General features: G+C 50.4%; 1 protein-coding gene across 3 annotated transcripts in view; it reads right to left on the reverse strand.

Annotated features, from left to right (window-relative positions):
- Window positions 1-208: 208 nt before the first annotated feature.
- Hnf4a (hepatocyte nuclear factor 4 alpha) overlaps window positions 209-22,861 on the reverse strand; it is a 58,551-nt gene continuing 35,898 nt past the window's right edge. For 2 of the 3 annotated variants that reach the window (XM_060382873.1, XM_021636302.2), the window contains exons 2-10: window positions 20,498-20,672; window positions 19,503-19,597; window positions 14,406-14,512; window positions 13,612-13,767; window positions 10,078-10,165; window positions 7,956-8,111; window positions 6,080-6,316; window positions 4,132-4,284; window positions 209-3,230 (exon numbers count right to left, since the gene is read on the reverse strand). In XM_060382873.1, coding sequence (XP_060238856.1) covers window positions 3,088-3,230; window positions 4,132-4,284; window positions 6,080-6,316; window positions 7,956-8,111; window positions 10,078-10,165; window positions 13,612-13,767; window positions 14,406-14,512; window positions 19,503-19,597; window positions 20,498-20,672 — 1,310 coding nt within the window. In that variant the 3' untranslated portion in view covers window positions 209-3,087. The remainder of the gene's footprint in view (window positions 3,231-4,131; window positions 4,285-6,079; window positions 6,317-7,955; window positions 8,112-10,077; window positions 10,166-13,611; window positions 13,768-14,405; window positions 14,513-19,502; window positions 19,598-20,497; window positions 20,673-22,861) is intronic. The other variant, XM_021636303.2, reaches the window with a different exon arrangement.

Genomic DNA, 22,861 nt, shown 5'->3' on the forward strand with positions numbered 1-22,861 from the left:
TGGACCCACTTTGAAGACCAGGCTGGCTTTGAAAAGAGATCCGCCAGCCTCTGCCTCCTGAGTGATGGGATTAAAGGCATGCACCACCACTGCCCAACTGATAGGGGGGAGTTTTGTTTTGTTTTTAAATGAAAGGATTCTGTCCACTATGAATGTCCCAGACAGTCCTTTTTCTAACACTAAGGGGAAAAGACACCAGTGCAAGGACTTAGAAAACATATGTGCCATTTATTTTGTTTGATAAGTTTTTGCTAAAACACAGGAGTAAGAACTGTTTTTGAGGTTTTTTTTTTTTTTTTTCTTTTTTGACCCGTTGGGCAGTAATTGTGGGGACCTGAGGACCACTGTGGGTCCCCATGTGAGATAATCACAGGAAGGTGCAGATTGATCTAACGGAACAGTCTGCTTACGAATGTTTCGTGTGATGGTCACGATTCATATTTACCAAGGTAGATCACAGAGAGTTCCAGCAAAGGCAAATGGCGTGGTTGTCACAAGAAATCAAGCACATCCATTTCTAGCCCTCCCTTGTCTACTCTCAGGAAAACCTCCTGCATCCTGAAAGATTCTGAGAACTCCTTGTAGAAAAGAGGGTTGGCCCTGGGGGGAAACTGTAGCACCCATCCTTGTCCACCACCAGCTGGTACCTAGGCCATCACATTGTATGTTAGGAGCAGAACTTGGAAGAAGAAAAACAAAAAAACAAAACAAAACAAAAAAACAAACCAACCAAACAAACAAACAAACAAAAAAGCCAAAACAAAACTCCAACATAGTGTCCTCAGCCTATGATCAGAAGAGTAAACTTTCCTTTATTTCATGTTTCCCCTGTTGTAATAAAGTTACTAATGTAGAATGGTTATCTCCTTCAGAAAGGACAGATTGGGGCAGTGGCTGACCCCTGCCCCAGAAGACTGCTGCTACTGAAGGCCAACGTTACCTACTCCTCTCATGAGCATCACTGGGGATGGAGGGACTAAGGGCGGGAAAAGACAAGGTCTGGAAGGAGTCTGGCTGCCCTGCCTCATATAGAACAGTCTGAGCAATCTGGCTAGGGTCTCTCTGGCACTGGAGCGAGGGTGGCCAAGAAGTCTTGAGAGCTCTGAGAATGAGAAGGTCTTTCCTGAGACTCAGGATATGGCTTGAGGGGTTAACCTGTCCCAACAGTCCTGGACTGTGGGTGTTTTTTTTTTTCTTTAAGCAGCTGGCCCCACCCAGTGCTCCTCCAAACCTCTTCTTCAGAGGACTTATCCTTAAGGCTGGAATTTCTGGACACTGCAGTGCTAGCTCTCTCCACTCAGAAGGATCAGCCTTGATGTAACATAGGTGTTCAGTCTCCCACTTAGCACACCTTCAGCCCAGGAGGCATTCCTTTTATTCCCTCTGGTCAGTGGCACTTTATAGAGGCTCTGCAGAGCCATCAAGGGTCAGCCAGGGGCTAAGAGCTGACCGCTGGGGATTGGTGGTTCCAGAATGTACCTTGACTCTAGTTCCTCAAGCAAGCATGAAACCCAGGCTTTCTTGTCCCTCTCCTGCCCCTCACCCAAACTCTCTCATCCCCAATTGGCAGAACAGACTGGTCCCTCTTCCAGGATACACGCCCTTGCTGATCCTCACCCACACTTGGGTAGAGCAGAGGAAAAAAAGGACAGAGGTCATGAGTCCACTTTACTATTATCAGTAAACAGGATTCTTGACTTCCAGTGGACTTTAGAACAGCCTCTAACCAGCCAGGTCTGGAGAGAGCAAGCCTCTGGGCTTGACACCGATAAAGGTTGAGGAAATTTCTGAATTCCATCTGGGGAAGACAGAGACTTTCTATGAAACAGTTAAGATCTCCACTTTAATCTTCGGTGACAATGTCTGGGTGCTGGGGAAGATTATAGGAGAGGGTGGATGTCAAATGCCTGGTGACATCATCTGGGAGTATGGAAGAGCTTGACAGGTCCTGGAGAGAACTCTGATCCATCCCTCTGCCTCATCCACAGGCTCTCATATGGCCTCCTTGCTCTTTCCCAGCAGTCTTCCCTCCCTCTTCAAGATGCTGTATTCATCTTCTGATAGCCGCACACTGCAGCTACTCCTGTCTTCAGTCTAGCATGGTCCCCATTGAATCCATGGTCCCCATTGTGTGCCCTGTCTCAACTCCACGGAAACTGACTTCTTCATTACCTCTTTCCCATACTATTTTACCTACCTCCATGCCTTTGTCCAGGTCTGTGTCACCCACTCTGCTAGCCAGAAGCCTGCTTTCCCTGTCAAGGGACAGATGCAAAGCTTGCCTCTTTCTAGATACTTTCCTGATGACCGCCACCCCCTCTCCACATTCTGTCGCAATTATCACCTTTGAATGGTTCTTTGCTATAGAAAGCCATAGAACTTATTACTCCAAAGTTATGGCCTAGTGCTAGAGGGTAGAGTCACGGTGATGTTGGCAGAGGAGAGATGGTGGCTCCTACCCTCTGCCTCACCCAGGTCAGTGCTTTCAAAAGGTTCTCAGAATGAATAGGGAAATGGCTGCCATGTCTTCCTCAGCCTCCAGAGAGGTGGCTTTGGAGAAGTCAGAATGGCTGGGGAAGGTAACCATAGAGGGTAGGAAGAGGGTCACCTGAGGTTGGCTCAGCAGAAGAGAGAGGAGTACCACACCGCAAGCTGACCCAGCCTCAGAAGCTTTGTATCCAGACTCCCTGACCAGCACCAGGAAGGAAGCAGCCCCAGCTGGGAGAGAAGGGAGTTGTGTTTAAACAAGGTCCTGCAGCATCTGCAGACGGTCATCCTTTGAGGGGGAAGAAGTTGCAGGAAGATCGGAGGAAGATGAAGACAGTGGCTTCAGCTCGAGGAGAGCAGTCCTGGCCGTGGAAGACTTCCAGCCGGGGTCTCCTCAAAGCAAAGCTCTGCCCTCCTGGACGTGGGGTCAGGGGTGGCAATACATGGGACTGACCCTCAGCCCATGCTTTTGAGCCTTGCACTCTTTCTGTGGCTGCTCTGGGACTGGCCCCCTTGTCACATCTTCCTTGCTGTGACTAAGTTATACCCAGGAGTTCTCTGAGGGTGTGAGCCAGCCAAGCCCCCGACCCCCGTGGCTTGCTAGATGGCTTCTTGCTTGGTGATCGTTGGCTGGGGAATGGCAGAGGGAGGCTTGACGATGGTGGTAATGGCTCCTGGCAGGAGCTTGTAGGATTCAGATCCAGAGCCACTTGGTGGTGATGGCTGTGGAGTCTCAGGGGTGGCTGAAAGGAGAAAGAAATAAGTTACTCAAAATTCCAGCCTTTGTGGGAATAAGTGAAGAGCCCTGGGAAGCTCTTCCATCTGCTGAGACAATTCCATAAAATATGATGAATCTAATCCATAAGGTTGTTATGGCTCAAACTTCTGGGAGTCCCAGGCCCTAAAATCTACATTTCATGAGGTCCTACTGCCCACCTGTTCACCATTTGACATGGAAACTCAGGCTGCTTTTCCCAGGCCAGGGACCAGGTGTGACTGTTCCCAAAAGCAATAAGATATGTGGCAAAATATTCTGGCTTGGAAGAAAGAGCAGCAACTGGGGTCCAGGACCAAATATGGCATTTCTTCAATATTTAGGAGAAGAGTAATGTAAATAAAAAGGCTTCCCATCACAGGTTGGGTGAATAACTTTCACCCAATTGACTACTTTCATTCAGTAGACAAGTTCCCAAAGCCAAACTCAATGAAATCCCTTTCATCCCCATGGCTACCTCATCTCATTGATGATCTTGTTCTTTGACGAGTTTGGGCAGTTCTGCTCAGTTGCCAGTCTCATTCAACTGCCCAAAGATGGCCTTATTTGTCTGGCCAGCCCTATTTCAATGAACACTTTCACCTAATTGGTGATTTCATCTAATGTAATTCTCAGCCAACAAATATTCTCAATGGTCCCCACACCTACTGGATTGCCTCATTCAGTAGACGTTGTCAATCACCTCACTGAATACATAGCCGCACTGAATAAACAGCTTTAATCATCAACAACCCCACCCCTCCTTCATTCCCTATTCTGAAACACAGAGAACTATAATCCTGGTTCCACCTTCTAGACACCATCTTCTCCTGCATCCTTTCTTATACCCCCTCCTTACCCCCTTGTAGGGTAGAGCCCAGGCTGCCCACCTGCCTGCCCCCTGGGTCGGGGCCACTCACACATCTGTCCATTGCTGAGGTGAGAGGGCATCGTGTTGGCGACTATGACATTGGTGCCCATGTGCTCCTGCATCAGGTGAGGGTGCAGGGGATGGTGGGCATGGGGTGCATCACTGGCAGACCCTGTAGACAAAAAGGAGGCCATCAGTCAGGATTGGAAGTCTTGGTGAAGAATTCTGGCCTTGAGGCATCATTTACCCCAATGTGGCAGTCAGCCCCCTCTCATCAGGACCAATAGTGCCTCTTGGGGGCTTATTCCTGGGTTAGTAAAGCAGAAATCACCAGGTGTGTCCGTGGGCTTCATGACTTGAAAGAAACCAGGCCCTTTAAGTTTAGGTACAATGAGTAGTCTCTTGGTTGTGTAGTGAGATGGTCGCTAATTGTTGAGAACCAGTTACGCATGTTTTACTGGCTTAAAGCACTTTCTCTTCTACAAAGCTCTATCCTCTTGTTAGTTCTAGAGAACAGACACCATTGCCATCCGTTCTGCAGATGAGATAGAAGTATCCAGGGAGATTATCTTGCCCAGGTGTGTTGGGAAGCAGATTCCCAACTCCTGATCCTGACAGCCGTGACACCTGACCCACAACAACCTATTCACAGGGGTCACTGTGAGAATGAGGTGAGTTCCTGCCTGACAGTGGTTGTCACTGTGGGAGACATTTGACAATTTCTGGAGATATTTTTATTGTGATTCCTGGAGAAATGGGCAGAGGCCAGACATGCAGCTAAGCAACATGCAGAACATCCGCCCTCAAAGAGGAATCAATCACACCTCCCCAAACACCAACAGTGCTGAGGCAGACAGCCTTGGGGTCGCTGAGCCACCTCAATGCTTCCCAAGCCTCCAGCTCCAGCTTCTCCTGCTGTCACCCACCCCAGAAAGAGTGCCTCAGCCTTATTGAGGGGCTAGAACTTACCCCCGCTTTTCTCTAAGGGGGTGCTGTCTTTAGTTTTACTTTAGTTCAGCCAAGATGCCATGGTCTGTGATTAAAGCCTTGCAGCCAGCCTCAGCTCTGACCCAAGTTCTCTTCATGGGGAACAGAGGGCTTGTCTCTTGTGTCTCAGCTCCATCACTTTCCCATTCGCCCATTGCTTACTCTGTGATAGCCTCCCAATCTGGTTTCTATCCTTCAAACCCTCTGATACTGCTCTCAACAAAAGGACTGAGACCCTGCATGCTGCTGCCCTCCTCCCTCTCTCCCTGGTCCTTCCCTGACTTCTGACTTTCATCCCTTCCACACCCTCTTCCCTCCTTTTCTTCCTTTCCTTTTGCCTTCCCCTCCCCCACCCCATTTAACGCTATACACCTTGTTCTGAAAACATAGCTTGTCTTGGATTCTATGATTCTCCCGTTTTTTGTTTTTTTTTCTCCTATGCCCCTGGCTTATGACTCGGTTAACTAGTTAATTTCCACCTGTATCTCCTCCAACAATCCCATCTCACAATGTGCCTTCCTTTACCACACAGAGTCTGGAAAAAAAATGAATTCTGCTTGGAATGTTCTCTAAGATTTTAAAAATCTAGTAATTTTACCCATCAATCTTAAATGCCACGTCAGGGAGGCATCCCTCAGTTGCCTCATCTAAAGGCCCTCGCATGACCCATCTATTTTTATTTATTTATTTTTGTTATTCACTTGGTTATTGTCTGTTCCCATGACATCCTCCTCTACTCACAGCAGAGACTGACTGACTTGTGTTAGACCCTCAGTGTCTGAACAAATGGACTTTTATCTCCAGTTTTTTTTTTCCCCTCGATGAGAAACCAAGGTCCAACAGACAAGGAAGATTGTCCAAGGCTCCCATCAAGGAAGCGGTGGAGTCTAGAGGCCGGCTAGTTCAGGTCCGTGTGAAGCCTGTGTCCCAAAGAGACACGGCTCTACAGGTCTACCGAGAGCTCCCCCAGCGTCACACACCTCCAAGGAGCATCTCCTGCAGCAGGTTGTCAATCTTGGCCATGCCGAAGAGCTTGATGAACTGGATCTGCTCGATCATCTGCCAGGTGATGCTCTGCAGCGTGGGCAGCAGCAGCAGCAGCTCGCCGAACCTGCCGCGGGAGTCGTACTGCCGGTCGTTAATGTAGTCCTCCAGGCTGACCTGCACCTGTGACCTCAGCCGCTTGATCTTGGCTGGGTCGCTCAGCCCCTTGGCGTCTGCAATGGGAGAGGTGGTCAGGGAGGCCCAAACGCCTGACAGCCACCTTATTCTAGAACAAACAGTGGCCCCCGTCGAACCAGGCAGAAAAAGATACAAAGCCAGCACAGCATATTAATAATCTCATTTCTCTTTTACATTTTTTTAATGCTGTGCTAGGGATCAAGCCCAGTGTCTTGCACACACTCGGTGAGCTCTGTACTATCGAAAGCCCCAGTCTCTCCCTGTCTTGGGCAAGGGGAGATAAGGAAGTTCATGTGGCCGTTTGCTGGAAGAACCATGATGTGAACTTGTGGCTGCTGGCCCACAGGTAAGGTTCCACCATCTAAAACTTGCACTGGTCACATGAAGATATTCTCTCCTTCCTTGCCTTCTGCCATCTGTCATTCAGCTGAGGCTTCAGCTCCTCCAACAGAAAGAAACCCCACCCTCACTTCCCACTTTTTTTCCTTCAGTCAACCAACTTCATGAAGTGTTTGTTCTGGAACAGCCTAGACTAGGTCCCCTGCCCTCAACTAAGTTGCTGATTCTGCCTTAGGGCCAGTGACAGTGACCAAACAGTGACCGCCTGCTCAGCCCCAAGCTTTGCACAGCAGGACAAGAACTAGACTCTTGCCTCTGGGAAATGGGAAGTTGCATACAGAAAGCAAGAGCATGAATTGGAAAGACATGTGCCTGAAGTTCAAATCTGTACTCTTGGACTCTGCAAGTTCCTAGTTGTATGATCTTGCTTGAGCCAATCAGTGTCTCTATACCTCCATCTTCTCTCTATTTGAAAATGGGGTGATAAAAAAAATGTCTGGGTGTGGTGGCACAAGCCTGTAATCCCAGCACTTAGGAGGGAGAGTCAGGCAGATCTCTGTGAGTTTGAGGCCAGCCTGGTCTACAGAGTGAGTCCAGAACAGTCAAAGCTACATAGAAAAAAACCCTATCTTGAAAAACAAAAAAAGAAAGAAAGAAAAAAAAATGGGGTGATGATGGCTCCTGTCTCACAGGTAACATGCTGTAAGATAATCTGCATGGAATGTTTAAAACTGTGCACCTGGGAGCACTCAATAAGTAGCCGTCATTTCCCTCTTACTGCTAGAGGTCATCTCTGCGAAATCAGGGGCCAGCACCAAGGACAGCGCCTAGCGCCCAAGGAGTCCACTTCGCTGCAGGTAACTCTGAGAAACAAAAGCAGGCTTAATGCAAAGATTTGGCTGCTGTGCACACTCAGGGGCAAGAGTCAGCACAGTCAACAGACAGAGCAGAGGGAGAGCCAGAAGGGAGGGGGTACAGCACCCTCATTCCAACACCTGAAGGGTAGAAGGTGCTGCCCATAGCTGACAGGACAGGAAGTGAAGTGTATCACTGAAAGCTTTAATCCACAGAGACAGACAGCAGCAATTATGGTTCCCTGGGAGGATGGGAGAAAGAGTGCTTGGGATGGTGGACAAGAAGGAAGATGGAAAAAGTAAAACTCAGGCTTTTGTAGCTGGTGCCCTGACAATTCCTTCCTCCCTGGAAGGTCTGCCTCTTCTGCTCAATGGAGTTGATGAAAATCACTTCAGTTGTCATGACAATGCTGTGAGTCCAACAGTAGTGCCACAGCAGGACTGGGGGTGTGAAGGTCAGGTTAGGAGATGTGGATGGTACCTGGGTCGAAGAAGATGATGGCTTTGAGGCAGGCATATTCATTGTCGTCAATCTGTAGCTCTTGGAAGGGTAGGACCAGCTCGTCAAGGATGCGAATGGACACGCGGCTCATCTCTGCTAGCTCCGGGCAGTGCCGAGGGACTATGTAGTCATTGCCTGGATGGGTGGAGGAGAGAGGAATGGGTTGCCACCTTAGTCGACCCCTATCTCCCTGGCTGTGGTTTGCAGGTAAGGGTGTGCCTGGTACTCCTGGGGGGAACTGCTGGGTCACCATGCTCATTTCACAGACAAGAAATATGAGGCCAGCATGAGGAAAGTGATTGCCTGAAGTCCTGGGTGAGCTAGGAACTTGGCTTTTTCAGGGCCTTTCATATCCCCCAAATTCCTGTTTTTTAAGTGTGTGGATTTTATATTTTATTTCTGCAGAAAAGGCTACATGATTTTCTCCCATTTAATGCATTGGAGGATAGATGTGTGTGTATACATAGGTGTGTGTGTATATATATATATATATATATATATGGATATCTGTTTCCCAATTAATTTTTTAAGTTAATTAATTAATTTATTTATCCACTTTACATCCTTATCACAGCTCCCTCCCTCCTCTTCTCAAGAACTCTACAAGAAGACCAACAGAGTCAACTAATCGAGGACCATGGGGCCTCTCAGAGACCGAAACACCAACCAAAGAGCATGTAAAGACTGGACCTAGGCCCCCTACACATATATAGCCGATGGGCAGCTGAGTCTTCATGAGGGTCCCCTAGCAATTAAGCAATAGCTGTCTCTGACATGGACTCCATTTCCTGCTTTTGTATCGCTTTCCCCTAGCTGGGTTGCCTTGCTGGACTTCGGTGAAAGAGGATTAGTTTAGTCCCGAAGCAGCTTGATGTGCAGGGGTGGGTGGGTAGCATGCAGGTGGGGCAGGGCTCCCTAAACCCCTTTTACCTGAATGACTCAAGATAAAGGAAAGGAAGTCAGGGCCCATTCAGGAGACACTAAGGCATCAAGGTCAAAGGCCAGGTTCAGGAACTGGGCCACCCCATCTCTGAGTGGCTCTGTCACTTATGGCTGGGTACTGTTAGGTAACATAGCTGACTTGTACGTCCCGTAGTTTCCTCAGCTATAAAAATGGTGATATCTCACAAAGATCTGGGGGTGTTATTTTAAAGAGGACATAAACACTTGTCTGGCAGTTTGCATAGCCTTTGACATATAGGGTATGTTACACACGCACTCCAAATAGTAAGTATGTCCTGAGGGCCCAGGTGACGTGGCAGGTAGTGTGTGGGAGGGGGCATATTACTATATCTGGCCACTTTTTGTTTCAGCTCCGGAAGAAACTCTGACGTGTACTCAGAGTTCTGGGAACAACGGACTGCTCTCTGGCTTGAAGGCTAGGAGAACCCCTCCCTTGCACCCGTGCCTCCTCCATCTGAGCTGGGAGCCACCGGAGAGCTGGGCCTGGAATCTTACACTTTGCTTAAGTCTAAGAGCAGGGCTGGGTTACATGTGTTTTAAGTTTAGCTGTGGTGGTGTGGGTGGCCATGTGTTCTACCACTGAGCTACACCTCTGGGCTCCCCTTAAAGGTTTTCTTAAATTGCATTTCATCTCCTTATTTTGGGGGAGTAGCCTGTGTGTCCCGGTGTACACTCAGAGATTCCTGCACAATCTCGGAGCTGGTTTTTTCTTCCCATCACATGGGTCCCTCGGCTCAAACTCAGGTTGTAAGTCTTGGTGACAGGCCTCTACCACCTGAACCATCTCCCCAGCCCAAGGCATTGCTGGTACACTCTCAACTAATAGTCCCTAGATTTAAAAAAAAAAATTATTATTATTATTATTTTTAGTTGAAGATGTGATCATGTTATGTTTCTCAGGCTGACCTTGACCTTCAACTCTGTATGTAGTCCACTAGGGCATGTCTTGACCCTGTAAACCTCCTGCCTAGCTTCCTAGCTAGCTGGGATTACCAACTTACAAGAGTATATCCAGTCTGGGATGTTTTTGCTCTGCCTGCCTGGTCCCTGTGTGTTACTATGGAGATACTGTTCCCTCACGGGTGTCCCAAGTGGGGTTCCAGCCCTCAGCTCTGTCTGGGGTGGGCAGCGTCCTCACCTAGGAGCAGCACGTCCTTGAACACCATGGACCTCTTAGTGGCTCCGAGCAGCAGGTGCTCACCGGCGTGGGCTCTGAGCAGGGCTACCTGGAAGAAAGAAGGGTGAAGCCTAGCATCCACACCCCAAGAAGGCTGCCCACAGTCAAGTCAGTGGCCTTGGCAGGTCAGCTCTGTATTCTCTCTGCCTTTACTTACCTCGACTCTAAAGAGAACGCCATAAAACCAGTCAGCCTTCGACTGACCAGGGGCATAGATGGGATTCTACAGAGACCAGGAAGGTGGAGGAAGCCTGTGCTCTCCAAACTAGGGGACCTCCTGTTGGCTCTGCTCTTGAGCTTATGTGTCTCCATCTTTGGGCAAAGAGCTGTGCCCTGGCCTCATCAGGGTATAGGCCATACCTGGTGTGCATGCTTCAAAACAAATTCTCAAAAGAGCCTCCGTTTATCCTAGATGTTTTAAAACCGTTAAGTCCCGAGCTCCCACCTGTGTGCCAGCTGCTTCAGGGAACTGTAAAGGGTGCTTTGGGGAAACTCATGGTCTTGGGCTCAACTATCAGTGGCTCTGACTTTGTATGTATGAGCTGTACCTGAGATACGCAGGCAATAAGCTTCCCAGTTGGTTCCAAAGCTCAACTGAGTTTGGGAAGTCACTGGTGCTAAAGATCTCCGCAGGGCCTGTACTCCTGACACTGTAAGATTCTGGGATTCTCAGAGAATCTATTTGAGCTTCCATGTGGGTGCTGGTTCTTTAAATGCGCTCTCACCAAGTGCAGGAGTGGCAGGAGATCCGTTGTCAGGCCCTGTATTTTCATGGCAGCCTGTGAAGACTGAAGTTCGAGGTCAAGTCCAGCAGCTGCGCAGGACATCGCCTGTGCTTTAGAGCCATTGGCCTTGGTGCTTGTGTGAAGACCAAAGAATGGCAGCAAGCTGGTGTCCCTGGGGACCTGTGTGCTCCATGGGAGACTGCAGATAGCAAGCCGTGCTGGGAGGGTCAGGCACTGCCATGGGCTTATTTATTTGACTGCTTGTTCCTGTAGGTGTCAAATGTTAGATGCCTACAACATGGCATTCTTTTAGAAACGTATTGGTGTGTGTGTGTGTGTGCATGTGCGTGTGCAGATCAGAGAACAACGATTCTCTCCTTCCACCCTGTGGGCCCTGGAAGTCAGCCTCGGCAGCAAGCACCTTTACTTGTCGAACCGTCTCATCATGCCTCCTGGACACTCTACCGGATAGTGTGGGACACAATGGTCTCTGAGCTCATAGAACTGCCAGGCTGTGAGGGTGAAGAGAAGCGAATGATAAACTAGGCAGTGGGTGGTGGTGGTGCTGCTGCAATGGCAAGAAGTAGGGAAGAGGGAGAGGGAGAAAAGAGAGAGGACAGGAAGGGAACACAGAGCAGTGAGACAGAGAGGCTGCGTCGATGGGAGCTCAGGGTAAGCCTCTCTAAAGCTGTGACTTGCAGAGCAGCCTAGAAGAACACAGCAAATTGAAGGCATGAATGGGGGAAAGAAGGAATGAATGACTGAACCAGCAACCTGACTTCCTCATCAGACTCAGTTCCTCCTGAGTCCACTCATTGTGATTGCTTTCCACCCCACCATGGCTGGAACCAAAGATGAGAAGGAATGGGAAAGGTTGGAGGTGAGACCCTGTTTTCCGTGAACACTAGGAAGGGATTCAGAACTCTTCCCAGTAGGCACTGGTGCATTCTCAACTAGCTCTGTGGCTCTCAGACTGCAGAACAGAGGATGGAGTCAAATGCCAGCTTGCTGGCCAATGTGATCTGGGCTTTAGGTCAATCATTTTGTCTCTCTAGGCCTCATTCAGTCAGATCTGGCCTTCTAGATCCAGGAAATGGCTGCCCAGGTAGAACAAGAAGATGGTCTGGAACAATGGAAATGTGGGTCCTTCAGAAGGCCATGTCTCCAAATCTCCAAGGTGGCCTCACCGATGCTAGACAAGATGGGCTCCTTATGTACCATGAATAGGTTCCCAGGTCCAACCCTCAGACATGGCGGCTATGGGGTGTGGGTGGGCATGGGAGTGTTAATGATTGGCCCATGTTACTGGCCACCCATCACTGCCCTCAGAGAATTCTCTGAGCCCCAGCCAGAAAGGTTTGGGTGGGAAATAGAGGTTAACAATTGCTCAGCTTGGGGGTATCTTGTTGTCCTGCTAAGTTCCTGAGAAGGAACAGGGGGGATTAAACATTAATTCAGGCTCTCCAGCAGAGGGACAGGGGCTGGAGCACGAGGAGGAGTGGGTGAAGGCAGGCACAGCTTGGATGTGATTCCTGACTCTCAGCTCTCCAAATGACAGATGCACCCAGGGTCCAGACCCTGGGGGAGGCTGAGGAGTAGCCAAGCCAGTGTTGACCTAGAGTGTTCCTGGCTTTCTTGTAGGTGTTTAAAGAGGCTGGGAAGACGTGGCTTCTGCAAAGAGGAGAAACTGTGGAGCCGCAAGACTTCTCTGAAGCTTTGAGAGACTGTATGCAGCCAGGTGTGGTGGTGGCGCACACCTTTAATCCCAGCGCTCAGGAGGCAGAGGCAGGCAGATCTCTGTGAGTTTAAGGACAGCCTGGTCTACAGAGTGAGTTTCAGGATAGCCAGGGGCTACATAGTGAGACCCCTGTCTCAAAAACAACAAGCCATCTCCCCAAATCACCAGAAATGAGACAATGCAATGTTAGGCTCATGGGCAAAGAGCTGGTGTTTGCCATGTTGGGAAGGGGATCCCTCCCTCTGGCCCAGGCAGGGGAGTTGTCTGTGAAGGCTAAGGGGTATGTGTGTAGCTGGAGCTATCAAATGAGGCATCTCAGAAACTTAGCCATCCAAAGACTCAAACTACACCTCTAACCCTGCCCTTCTTCTCCCTGGACCCATTTTAGTAGTCTAGAAAAAAACTGCCTTGGGATAGGAAAATGCTGACTTAAGCCATCTTGGAGAAAAACAAGAGACAACGCTGGGAGGGCAGCAGAGGTCCAGCTGGAATGCTGTTGCACCATCCTGGACTCTCCAAACAAGAACGGCCTCAGTTCTAAACAACGCCCCAAAGAGATAACTCCCACTTGGCAGACAAGGACCCTGGGCCTTGAAGAAAAGTAATTTGCCCTAATTTATCCAGGAAGCTGGTCTGAAAACCAGATCTTAAGCCACAACTCCTGATTCCCCCAGGCCTCAGGTCCCTGTCAACACCTGCAGGAGAGCTGAATGATGCAGTGGTTATGAGTCTGGACTTTGGAGCTTCCGTGGCTGGTTCTAATCCCTGTTATGTTGGTTACTGGCTGTGTGACCTTGAGTAATTTACTTAACCTCTCTGTGCCCCGGTTTCCTCACCTGGAAGATGGAAAACATCTTTACTTCATAGTCCTTATGGGGATCGAGCTAATATTTGTAGGGTGACTTGAACAGTGTGGGTGCACAGGAGCATTTCATTGAATAAAATCAAACCAGCCCAAGGCTATGTCTTTGGTAGTCAGCTGGACCGTGACAGCCCAGGGACCACAAGTGCTCCCAGCACGTGCGCCCTTACCTGGTCATCCAGAAGAAGCTCACAGAAGGCGGGGATGTACTTGGCCCACTCCACCAGAACCAGCAGCTGCTCCTTCATGGACTCACACACGTCCGTTATGTTGGCGATTTTCTTTGCCCGAATGTCACCATTGATCCCGGAGATGGGAGAGGTGATCTGTGGGAGACAAGGGAATGCTGGGGGTGGCGGGTTTCCCCTGCACTTCCTGCCCCTTGCACAGAGACCATACCCTAGGAGGTCTCCCTGTCTGGTGGCAGCTGAGCTGTGTGTACTGTCAGGTCAGTAGGAAGTTCTGAGCAAAGGGACTCACAGACGGAGTACTCCCTTTGGACCGTCACCTGCTGCCTGCCCTGTCCCATCTCTTCTAGCTCCTAAGTGTCAGGACTCCCTTGGCTGTAAAAGAGGAACAGGGCATCGCCCTCATCTCGTACATGAAGTCACCGTGGCCCAGAGAGGCACTGTAACAGCCAGTGGTTGGCTGGGCCCATTTGCCACCTTGTTGTAATGGTTGCTTCTGTTTGGTAAGACTGCCCTTGAGCCCTCAAAGTCCTAGCCCTTGTGTGGCCTGGGAACACGGGTGTTGGGATGAACTAAACAGTGCCCCAGGATGCCAGACCTAGGTTTGAGTTCTATCTGCCACAAAACCAGTGTGTGGCACTGGGTTCGGTTTTCCTTCTGTGGTACTTGTGGCCCCTTCCATGTGGGCCTCCATGGTTTGGCTGGAGGATGCAGAAGTAGAAGAAGTGAGTTTCTGCTAGAAAGGAGCCCAGGTAGTAAAGAGGATCCCCTGGTACCTGCTGGGACAGGACCTCTGCCTGCAGGAGCGCATTAATGGAGGGCAGGCTGCTGTCCTCGTAGCTTGACCTCCTCGTGCTGATCCGATCCCGCTCATTTTGCACGGCTATGAGGAGGCAGAGAAAGGTAAGGAGGAGCACTGAGGGGAGGGAGGACGTCCCTTGACCGTTAAGGAGCTGGGAGAGGTGGGAGGGGGGGGGTTCAACCTGGACTGGAGCCGTCAGAGTGCTGCAGGTGGACACTTACCACTCATGAGTGAGTGCACACCTGTGTGTGTGTGGGGGGGGGTGCCTGAGCATACATGTGCCATGATGTGTATGTGGAGGTCTGAGGACAAGTTGTAGGAGTTGGTTCTTTCCTTCTATCACGCGTGTCCCAGGTGATGCCCCAGAGTCACTTTGCCTGACACGAGTGAGATTCTCTAACTCAGTTTGCAAAGCTTGCCAGACACCAAAACTTCCCTCTGCCCCATATGCAATGAGAAGGCTGAAGGAATGACTGGCCGTCGCCAGGGGCAGATTAGTGACAACTCAGTGGACAGACCACGTTTGAGTGGTTCAGAGAGAATCCGCCACTATCCCAGCCCACGGTCCCCACTTGCAAGCCAGTTTATCCCTTCTCTTCCATATGAGCAAACCTCTTCCTGGCGACACAGAAATCTCAGGATAATGCTGAGACTCCCAAGCTTGGGGCAGAAGTGGGCTGTCTGCTGGGAGGAGTTCTGCTTTCTAAGCTGGGAGAATGAGGGGAAGCACTCTCCTTCCTGCTCACACTGGGACCTTTCCAGAATTCAGGAACCTAAGGCCTTGTCTCACAGACCTCCAGCACGCCATCTGCCCCTGGCCAAAGTCATTATGGTGCTAAGGTACCAGATGTCCTCTTACTGTCACACCAGTCACAGAAGAAAGAGGGAAGGTGAGGCTGTAAGAGACCTTTTCTGCGATGGTGGGAATGCCTTCCCTGGGGCTTCTGTTTCACCATCTGTCCAAAGCTTCTTCTCACCACCCCGCTCCTTGCCTTCTCTCTTAGGAGCTGGCAAGCAGTGTCTTCCCACCACACAGCCACACGCCCTCACTGGTTCATGGGGAACCACTGTGATGCTCATCACACAGCAGACCCTGCTCTGCCCCTGAAGGCCCCATCACTTTCCCCTGGGCTGGACCAGTCCCTTCTAGAGGTCCTGAGACCTGAGACTCCCAGCTTCACCCTTTGGGGCTGAACTGCTCTCAGGGATCCCTCTGAACACACCCAGGTCATGAATCATATTCTGCTCAGAGTGGGCGTCTCACCATCTCATCAGAGCTGCTCCCCCCATCTCCCTGTTACTACTTTCCTCTCAGTTGCCCCCACACCCGCCTCACCCTATATCTGGATGTGCACGCAGGCTACCCGTGTGCTCAGGGCAATCTCAGCCTTTCCTGACGCTGGAAACCCCGTTCCCTTCACCTTCAGGGGTTGGAGAAATGGCTCAGTGGTTAAGGGCGTGTGCTGCTCTTGTGGAGGACCTGAATTTGGCTGACTGCTCTGCAGACACTTGCACTCAATGGGTGTGCACTTACACACACAGTTAAAAATAAGGCAAATACAGTTTTGCACCCCTGGCCCTGCCCTTTTTTTCCTGTTTTAAATTTCCCTGAGGTATCAGTCGGTTGTAGCACTATCTGCTGAATTCTTTATTAGCTAGCTCCTAAGCTCCATAAAGCCAGACCTTCCTCCCTCTTGTTCGCTGTCACCCTGACCCCTAGAGTACATCCCGACACACAGTGGGTACCCAGTACCTATTTGTGGAGTGACAGATGTCACTGGATGAGACAGCACACGACTTTAAGGAACACTCACATTCTACCCTTCAACTGCCTCTTGATTTCAAAATGTGGACATAGAGAGCTGGGCGTGGCACTTCGCGCCTATAATCCCAGCATTATAGACGATGGGGCCTGGAAGAATGGCTTAGTTGATCAGAGTTTGGTTCCCAGCACCCACATCATGCGGCTCACAACCACCTGTAACTCCAGCTCCAGGAGAATCGAATGCCCTCTTCTGCCTTCTGAGTGTGCCTGCATACACCAATAATTAATAATGATGAAGATGACAGTCAGAATAATAAGAAATCTAGAACAGAGAAAAGTGAGGTCTTGTCTCAAAAACCCAGAAACAGTCAGGGTAGGACAGAGACCCTGAGGTGTAGAAGTCCCCCCACTGATTGTACCAGCCTGCCACACCCCTCCCTGGCAGCTCAACTGCCCTGTCGCCTGCCCCCACTGGGCGCTGCGGGAAGGCGGGCCGAATGAAAGACCGCTGTCAGCATCTGTGGCTAGAGCTCCTCAAGGTTAGCCGGGCCTTATCAGCAGCCGGGAGCTCAGTCACGGAATGATGTTTTCCTAATGTTTGCGCAGTATTAGCAGGGTCGGGGACCTAATGTAACTTCCATTGAATATTAACCGGCAGGACAGAGGTGGAGAGGACATGAGCCTGTCTTCCTAGAATACCCTGGGTGGGCCCTGGGGGCTGAGCTGGGCTTGTGAGGACGGTCCTATGGGGTGGGCTACGCTCCTCCTGTACTTCTTGGTCTTAGTCTCTGGCCTGGTTTTCTGCTGCTGGGAACTGGTCCTGGGAGCCAAGGCCATGCAGGTGTCCCTCTTCCCTGGCTTTAGTCACAAGACAGAATTTTCCACCAGCTGTTTGTTTGTTCACTAACCCCCGAGGCTCCCCACCCCCAGTCTGTCTCCTTCAGGAAAGACCCTTGTGGCCTCTGTAGCACATCCTCTGTCCAGGACTCACGGTCCTGTGAGCTCTTCTCTGCTCTGCCAGGAGCTTTCAGTCACCAAGAACAGAATGTTCCACCCAGGAAGGGTCTTTCCAAATTTCAGTCCAGAGAGCTTGAAGGCTTGGTTCTGACAGCTTCAGGTCCTAAATTTTACTCCACCCCAACATATCATATCGCTTCTCTTGCCTCAGTTTTCCCACCCGGGAATCAGGTAGATCTTTCTTTACCTGCCCCAGCCGCTTTGTAAACCTTGTTTTCAACCCACTTTCTGGTCCTAGAGAACTTTAACATGACAAGAAAATAAATGAAGACATGTCCCAGTCACCTGGTCAGTGGCTTTGGGATCTTTCTATCAAGCTGAGGAATTCTGAGGACTGTAAAACAGACAGATCTAGCAATAGTCATGGCAGCCCAGAATGCTTTGCTCTCCTGGTCTACTTGTACCTCACGACCTCTCAATAATGCAGGCGTGTACATATACACACAGACACACAGATACAGACACAGTTACACACACACACACACACACATACACACACACCTGTGGCCAGCACTCTCTGTCAGTGACTCAGTGGCTCGCCTGTCCCCCTGGCAGAAGGCTTATTTCCCACCCTAAGAAGTAAGCAGTTAGTTTCGATGGCTGAGCTAAGGCTGCCTGGGGTGGGGCTCCTCTCCTCTCAGGAGCTGGGAGCTAGGGTTGCTTGGCTCTGTGAGTCATTGGGAAAAGCAGAGACCGTTGGGGCTGGAAGCTCAATTTCCCCCTAGAAACTCCATTTAGCAAAAGATGGATTACATACGACCAGGCGCAGACTTCCCAGCTAGCCACCTGCCTCACTGGCTGCCTGCTTTTCTCCCATCTGCTGATAATTCTATAGGAGGGACTCATTCTAAAACACAATGCTTATGGGTAGTCATTGTGCTTATTATCATACGGAACTAGATAACAGAATCACCAGCTATTAGAACTCTTTGCAAGAGGAAGTGCTTAGGCTGGAGTGCTTCATCTGGCCTCCAGTATTCACACACACACCACAGTCCCCTTCCACAAAGCACTCCTCAGTGAGAAGATGAGGTTAGCCATGGACCTACATGCCCATGGGAAGCGGCGGGGGAAGGGAGGGAGGGGGAGGGCACAGGCCCCTTGAAGAAGCCCCAGCCCTCACATCAGAGAAGCAGAGGTTAGCTAGAATATAATGTGTATAGGAGGACCCTTGGGCTCTAATTTTCCATCAAAACTCCAGACCTTGCACTAGGATCCTACCTGCAAGAACCCTTGTGAGGGTCAGGCAGAAAGAATAATCTGAGGATTGGAGGGCAGAGGCCAGGCAGGAGGCTGTCACCCTTATTTCCTTCCATCTCTCTCAGTTCCAGTCTGTCTGTCTGCCTCTTTCCTTCCTTCCCTCCCTCCCTCCCTCCCTCCCTCCCTCCCTCCCTCCCTCCCTCCCTCCCTCCCTCCCTCCTTCCTTCCTTCCTTCCTTCCTTCCTCTTTTTTTTGCAGGCAGGAGTAGCCCAGGGCCCTGCATGTTTGTCAGGCGGTAATAGCTCTACTACCATGCTACAGCTCTGGCTGCTGAAAATGGCTCATAAGCGAGGCCTGAAGGCACAGTGTAGGCAGCACTGAGGTGTCCAAACAGCACAAGGCTGGAGTGGTGACCTCTGCTCTTCCAGGAACTGCCGTGGGGGCTTCAGCAAGGTGACTACCCACCGTGGCCCTCGGCTCCTTTGGCCATGAGAGGGGGCAGTATTCATCCCAGCCTCACAGAGCTGTCACTGGAATGAAATGACCTACGACACGGAAAAGCCAGCTCCATATCTGATGCAGGAGTTGGCTGGAAGACACTGTGTTCAGTAATTCCAACTCTACCATCCAGGCTGGGTTTAACGCCTCATTCCACTGTTAGAAAGGGGAAAATTCTAGAGGTTACCTGACACCCAGGAATGAGGACTATAAGGGAAAGGTGGTGTTTGTCTTTGGACAGGAAGCCCAGAAGTCTTGGTGTTTGCTGGGTTGTATTCTAATGCATGCGGTATCCATTAGAAAAGAAAAACACCCATCTTGGCTGCCTCATAGTGGCACAGGGAGGCTCAGTGGCAGTTGCTGGGAGCTGAAGTGAGCGAGTGGGAGCTTTATCTCTGAATCTTTCTCAAGACCAAGCCCAGCCACTCCCTGTGGTCAGATCTCCAGGCCCTCCCTCCTCTCAGCCATTAGCCAGTCATCCCAGGGCCTGTCACAGAGCCATAAAGTATGGCTACATACAGTTGTAAATGCGGGGTTGGTTGGAGCCTGGGTACAGGTGGGGCAGGGGTGTAAGGGGGGGCTGAGGCTCACCTTCCTTCTTCATGCCAGCCCGGAAGCACTTCTTGAGCCTGCAGTAGCGGCACTGGTTCCTCTTATCTTTGTCTACTACACATTGCCGGCTAAACCTGGAGGGGACATTAGATGGTTGGATGGAGAAGAAACAGCCTCCCCTTCTTAGGACAGAATGAGAACCCTGCCATCAGTCAACCTCCTTGCTCTGTCTTTGTACCCTGAAGAGGTCTATGGAACTGTCTGAAAGTCTAATTTGTCCCACTCAACACAGGAAACTGAAGCCCAGAAAGGTGATATGTGACTTTGGTCACTCAGGTGGTTGGCAGTGGAGCTGAATTGGAAACCTCAGTCTCTTGGGTACCCGAGCACTTCCACCACATCCTATGAGAGCCTGTAGCAGCCTGCTGACTATGGCTTAGCGTTGGTAGTTGGCCCACAAAGGGTAAAGGCAAAGGTTATGCAGGAGGGATGGATTTCAATACCGACTCCACCATTCACCCAAGCTGGTTGGCCTCAGGTAAATTCCTAGCCCTCCGACACATAACTTCCCCCATCTACAAAATGAGGATAATAATTGCGACCACCTCAGAAGGGCATTGACAGGCGACAATGATGTATTACAGGCTTGGCATGGGACAATGGCTCAGTCAACCACTCCTACTTTGTTACTGTTGTCAGTCCAAAATGAGAGATGCTTTTGAAAGAGGGATTTTCAGAACCTGTGTTGGCAGGGGGTTGGCACTGGGATAGATGGAAAGGCTTAGGGCCAATGCCTTGTTAGAACCTATAAAAAGCAGCCGGTCAGAGGGCTGCTCCTACCCTCTCTAAGGTTGGTCGACAGTCGCTAAAGCAGCTGCTCCCACCTGGATCCACAGATGCTAAGAAACAGGACCATCCTTGAATGTCCAGAAGGGTAGATGCTTCAGGATGGACCCCTCCCTCCCCTAGAGGACATGAATCCCAATATACCCGTGTCTCAGCCGAGGAAGTTGAGGCCCAAGCTGGCTCCTCACCTGCAGGAGTACATGTGGTTCTTCCTCACGCTCCTCCTGAAGAATCCCTTGCAGCCGTCACAGCTCGAGGCTCCGTAGTGTTTGCCCGTGGCCCGATCTCCACAGATAGCACACAGGGCACTGACACCCAGACTGTTGGAGGAGTTGAGGTTGGCGCCTTCAGATGGGGATGTGTCTGCACCAAAAGGGAGTGTGAGTGAGGAGCCAGGAGGGGGCACAGAGAAAACAACAACAAAACAAAACAAACAAACAAACAAACAAGACCCAAGCCTGAGACCTGAGGCTTGTAACAGGTTCTCCAGAGCAGGGGCTATGCCGGCTCCGTCCTCCTGCCTGCAGTGTCACTTGGCATTTGGAGTCTCAGTTTCGACCGAACTGCTGGGGCCACCTGCAAGGGCTTGCTCCTCCACAGAGAAGGGCCGAAGCTATAGCAGCAGCTTCCACAGGAAGGTGTGAAAATCTGACCATCACAGTCATTTACACACTCCTAGCCAGGAGCTGTGGGACAGTGACTACTCAGCCTCTTCCTCACCAAAAGAACCGGACCAGGGAGACTTAGGCTTCAGCCTTCAGACACCACAGAACCTCCCCGAGGAGTAGAAAGGTATTCACAGGGAACATTCTTTGCCTCTGGGGTGGGTGCTGACAAGGATCCTTGTCAGCAGATATGGGACCCTCTTACCACAGACCAAAAGCCATCTCCCCATGATTGGGAGGAGGACAGACTCCACAGCAAAGGAGAGTTCAACCTGTGTGTCAAGAGTCTTGGGCATTTATATCCGTGCTACCCCTAACTTACCTCTGGCCTTGGATCAACTCCTTTTCCTAGTTTCAATTTCTCCTGGCCTCAATGTTCCTGACTACAAAGGGATCAGTTCAGCTAGTTCAGTTGGTTTTATATTAATATATGTAAATATATACACACACATATATAATATATCAAAAGATCACTCTTTTTTCTAAGAGCAAATCTTCTACCACAGATAAACTCTTGTTTGTTTGCGTTTTGAGACAGGGTTTCTCTGGGTAGCCCTGGATATCCTGAACTCACTTTGTATACCAAGCTGGCCTCAAACTCACAGAGATCTCCCTGAGTGCTGGGATTACAGATGTGCATCACTGTGCCTGGCCAGATAAACTTTAGAAAATCTCATCACTAGGAAAGTAGGAGCAGGTGGGTCAAGAGATTTCAAGGCCATACTCCGCTAAATTCCAAGTTAAGTAAGTTCCAAGTCAGTAGGGGTTATCTGAGACCTTGTCTTAAAAAAAAAAAAATCACCCTTTGGAGATGACAAACTCCATTCCTCCCAAAACAAAAGTCCATGCATGTGCACAATACACACACACACACACACACACACACACACACACACACACACACACAATTTGGAGGGGAAGCATTTCCATAGAAACTCTGTATATGATCCTGGATTCCTAAGGGACTGTCCTATTGCAAACTGGAGAGGGCTGTGATACGCTAAAGCATAGACCCTGAAGGCTCCTAGCATTGGTCAGATCTCCACTGGTCTTGTGGCACTGGGCTATTTCTTGTCGTTGTCCCCTCCACTTGTCAGACAGAACACAGTCATCTCCTGGAATTGTCCGTAGGTTCAGTGAGTCAGTCTGCCGGAAGTGCTTGCCAGGCAGCAAGTTCTAAACCTGTGTCTGTGGATCAAATGCTTCTCTGTAGAAGAGAACTCGGCCAGCGGGTACCTTGCAGCTGTTTCTCATTTCTGCTGTCTCCTGGCTGAACCCTTCCTCGGACTCCAGAGCGTTTAGAGTGGAGCCCCCTCCGGCTGGTGAATTATTCCCAGGGCGGGGATAATCGTTAAGCTTCATGGCTGCCCTTTCTCCCTCGGCCTCTCCTCCCTCGACCCCCGGGGAGAGCTGAGCCCGCAACTTGGGCAGAGGCTGGCAAGGTGTTCCCTTGCTGGGCATCGTGGACACAGTCAGCTGGCTTGTCCTCCCCCACCCCTCCCCAACCCTTGAGGACAGCAGGCCACTTCCATTTCCCAGTTAAGAACACTGAGGCTTGGAGAGAACCAAGGACTTGCCTGGAGTCCTTATGCTGCTGCCAGCCAGAGAGCCTGGGCTTATGGCGTAGAGTGCTTTGCTCTGGTCATGCTGTCCATGCCTGGGTATCTGTGGGGACCTTAAAAAACTGTTTCTGACCTGGGGACAGAAGGTGGGTGCAGCTATCCTTAGAACCTTCTAGCCTTTAGCTCAGGATGGACCCAAATTACTTTGGGGAACAAACTCCTATAACCTCAGCTCTCAGACCTCTGTGAAATCCAGAAGGGCATGCAGACCCTTCCAGCGAAAGTAGGGTCCTGGAGACCACAACTGTAGTAGCCCGGATGATCA

The sequence above is a fragment of the Meriones unguiculatus genome, chromosome 4 (genome assembly GCF_030254825.1).
Source record: "Meriones unguiculatus strain TT.TT164.6M chromosome 4, Bangor_MerUng_6.1, whole genome shotgun sequence".
NCBI classification, from domain to species: domain Eukaryota; kingdom Metazoa; phylum Chordata; class Mammalia; order Rodentia; family Muridae; genus Meriones; species Meriones unguiculatus.